This window comes from Scleropages formosus, chromosome 9 (genome assembly GCF_900964775.1).
Source record: "Scleropages formosus chromosome 9, fSclFor1.1, whole genome shotgun sequence".
NCBI lineage: Eukaryota > Metazoa > Chordata > Actinopteri > Osteoglossiformes > Osteoglossidae > Scleropages > Scleropages formosus.
In genome coordinates, this window is record NC_041814.1 from 13,206,458 (window position 1) to 13,210,152 (window position 3,695).

General features: G+C 50.0%; 1 protein-coding gene across 2 annotated transcripts; it reads left to right on the plus strand.

The window, feature by feature from the left end:
• Positions 1-361: 361 nt before the first annotated feature.
• LOC114911311 (transcription factor AP-1-like) lies at positions 362-3,316 on the plus strand. 2 transcript variants are annotated; one of them, XM_029255041.1, is made up of 3 exons: positions 362-421; positions 680-769; positions 1,902-3,316. In XM_029255041.1, the coding sequence occupies exon 3, from the start codon at positions 1,902-1,904 to the stop codon at positions 2,844-2,846; it is 945 nt and encodes a 314-aa protein (XP_029110874.1). In that variant the 5' UTR covers positions 362-421; positions 680-769; the 3' UTR covers positions 2,847-3,316. The 2 variants fall into 2 exon arrangements, with proteins under 2 accessions (XP_029110874.1, XP_029110873.1); XM_029255040.1 differs by lacking the exons at positions 362-421; positions 680-769 and adding an exon at positions 1,352-1,542.
• Positions 3,317-3,695: the final 379 nt, after the last annotated feature.

Genomic DNA, 3,695 nt, shown 5'->3' on the forward strand with positions numbered 1-3,695 from the left:
GGCTGTTGCAATGAAGTGAAATAGCGGTGTGACGGAGGTGAGCGGCGGGGCAGACAGCGGGACAGAAAGCGCACCAGAAACGAAGAGCGCCGACTAACCGCTCCGCAACGAAAGTGAAAGACCGTATTAGTTAAACACACACATCACGTTGTAGTTCGCTTCATTTCTTCTCTGGTAAACTATTTTCAAAACCGCTTGAATTTAAGTTAAAACCGAGTAATCTGTGTGTTCATACGATATTACTATAGCGCGGTTTTGATAAAATAATATAAGGACGATGATATAAAGACACTTTTTCGGTTGACATTCGATCCACTGCTTATTCTTGTGGAGAATAATCAGTTTTTCTTTCTTTTTTTAGGTTCTGTGAAAATTTCTCAAGAGATTGATTTTTGAAACACATTCACCGGAATATTACTAGGTATTATCATTGGTTATAGTTATAACTACGCCATGCATAGTTAATTAGTGAAAATTAATTCTATCTAAATTACTAGAATGGAAAGCGTTTAAAGGATTTTTCATTTGCCCTGATTCCTTTCTCGCAACTGATTTAAACCTGGACATTTCAGTTTATTTCCTAATATTTTGTGCTTCAGATGTTTTCTCAAAATTATGCCAGAGAAAACCGAAAGCCCACAGTTGACATGCTGTAACTTTAACTGTCTCTATTTAACAGTTGAAAATAGAAGAGAATTTCACCACGCCAACTTCCCTCTGTGCTGATGTTATACAGCCACAAAGAATAAATCATGGCAGTTGTGGACAGGTAAATCCATCTTAAATTCGTACGAGCAATAAAGTTTATTGCTTAAAAGTAAGCGGAGAGATACAGACTGCTCTCGTTAAATTTAAGTTGCATCGAGTATTAAGCACCCATTAATTCTTTAAAAACACGTGCAGTCAACTGGTTTTATTGGCGAGTAAAAGTCTTAATTACAAGAAAGACTAAGACTACAGAAGAGTATTTTGGAGTGTAAAAGTTCCCTTTAAAGGTGTAATTAGGCTACAGTTTGTACTTTGTATATTGTATACTTGAATATTTTTAAATTTGACCGTAGACTGACTAACGCAGTACCGTTACTTTCACGAGTTAAATCGGTTTTGAATATATATATTCCGCCAGTTTGCGAATGTAAGCGGGTAACCAGATATTCAAAAAAACAATACGTAATCCCAGAATGCACTACTCCAGGATTTACAGCATTACCTCATCCCATGAGCCACCGCGTGAAGAAGAATCTTCTGGGTGGTCGTCTAGGCAACGCGCCTTATCTGAAAATAACGAATACGCCCAGCAAGTCGCCTCCAGCCAATAAGAGACTCAGAGCATGACATCATTGCTATTTTTAGTGTGGGAGCAGAAGCAGATAAGGTTTGCCTCCACGCTGGAAGAGTTCAGAATATACAGATCATAGTGGAGGGACGGGTTGCAGCGTGTGGAAGTGTGGAACCTAAACACAAAGTTTAGCGCTCGGTTTTCTTCAGCCAGAGCGTTGAAAGCCGCACAGAGCGACACATAGAGACGATTAGGAGTAGTAGGTGAGTTCTAATTCCGACGTCCGTCCGGGCCGTCTTCACTTTTACTTACTAGCCTTGCTCACCAGAGTAGGAAGCAGAGGGGGAGTAAAGAGGACAGTCTGTCGAGCTGGACTTTTTCCCGAGTTCCTGGCGCATTAGAGCGGATACAGAACCGAAGCGTGTCTCCCAGTCCCAGACGGTACTGGTGCTGAGACAGATTGCGGGAGCGCCCCGACCGACCGGCCGCTCGCTAACTTTCGAGGAGTTTCGCTCCCAAGCAGGCGCCCCTGAAACCGGAGGCGGAAGAGAGGGAACTGTCAGTCCTGTTTGTTGCGAGAAGTTTTAAACTTCGTTCTGGTTGTTCTTCTATGTCTACCAAGATGGAGACTACTTTCTACGACGACTCCCTGAACACCGCCTTCTCCCAGCACGACGGCACCGGTTACGGATACGACCCCAAGGCGCTGAAGCAGAACATGACCCTCAACCTGTCGGACCCTTCGGGGACCCTGAAGCCGCACCTGCGGGCCAAAGTCAACGACATCCTCACCTCTCCGGACGTGGGGCTCCTCAAACTGGCCTCCCCCGAGCTGGAGAGGCTCATCATCCAGTCGAGCAACGGCCTCATCACCACCACCCCGACCCCGACCCAGTTCCTCTGTCCCAAGAACGTGACGGACGAGCAGGAGGGCTTCGCCGAGGGCTTTGTGCGGGCGCTGGCCGAGCTGCACCACCAGAACATGCCCAGCGTCACGTCTGCCCCGCAGACGAGCGCCAACAGCGCCCTGGCGCCCGTGTCCTCCGTCGCGGGCAGCGCCGCCTACAGCTCCGCCTTGCGCGCAGAGCCGCCCGTCTACGCCGACCTGAACACGTTCAATCCGGCCATCAGCACGGCGCAGGCGCCCGGCTACAGCAGCGCGAGCCCGGCGCTGAGCTACACGTCGGCCCCGCCGCAGCGCGCCATGAGCAGCCTGCCCGTGCAGCACCCGCGCCTGCAGGCGCTCAAGGAGGAGCCGCAGACCGTCCCGGAGATGCCCGGCGAGACGCCCCCTCTGTCCCCCATCGACATGGAGAGCCAGGAGCGCATCAAGGCCGAGAGGAAGCGCATGAGGAACAGGATCGCCGCTTCCAAGTGCCGCAAGAGGAAGCTGGAGAGGATCTCGAGGCTGGAGGACAAGGTGAAGAACCTCAAGTCGCAGAACTCGGAGCTCGCGTCCACGGCCAACATGCTGCGCGAGCAGGTGGCGCAGCTCAAGCAGAAGGTGATGAACCACGTGAACAGCGGCTGTCAGCTCATGTTGACGCAGCAACTGCAGACCTTCTGAGCGGGGAGGACTTGAGACTTGGCTTGAGGCGAGAGCGGGAGGAGGACTAACCGAAGCGGAGACCGAGTAGCGAGACACGGCTTTACGGACGAGCTGCTGCGGCGCTATGGACGCAGAGTACTGCGTGCGAGCGGCGGGAGGAGGAGCGCGTGGCCGATTTGCCCCTCGCGCCCCACTCCCCATGGCGCGCGCGGGAGTTCGGGCTCCACGGACGGGACGGGGTGGGGTTGGTTGGGGGGGGGACTAAGTAAGATGAGTTTTGCTGGAGAGAGAATCGGTCCACGGACGACACACTTTAACTGCTCGCCCTCGTGCCGCGACGAGACTGCAGCTCGTTGTCCGCGAGCGAGTGGCGCGCAGCCGCTGTTACGAGACTGAGCGCGCGATGGACGGCGGAGCGACCCGTCCGAAGGCTCCGCGCTAATGATGAAAGCTGTAAAATGGACTTTTTCTTCCTTAATTGCAGTTGAGTTGTTTAGAAAAAAGCTTCGAAACTGTTTCTTCAACTTGTTTATGGGTTTAACTCATTGTTATTGTATATAATATGAACTGTATTTATTTCAGTTTACCAGTTTAATAAATGCAGTATTTTTATGTTCTGAGCACCTCAGAAAACTAATCCAATATTTAAGAATTGTAAGTAAAGCATCTAAAATAATTTGTTTGCGTAATGGGTCTTCTCACTTGTCAAGACTGAGCGAACAGGTGCACAAACTGGAGAAACGGCTCCTGCATAATGATCCATTCCACCAAGTGTTGGAATTGAAAGTCCTACATTTCCAAGTAGCACTTACATACACACTGCAGTGCAATGTTTAATTGGGTTTAAGACCTAGTTTTGAGGAATTC

Coding starts and splice junctions, on each gene's coding strand:
- LOC114911311 (XM_029255041.1), top strand. CDS start 1,902: ATGGAGACTACTTTCTACGACGACTCCCTGAACACCGCCTTCTCCCAG.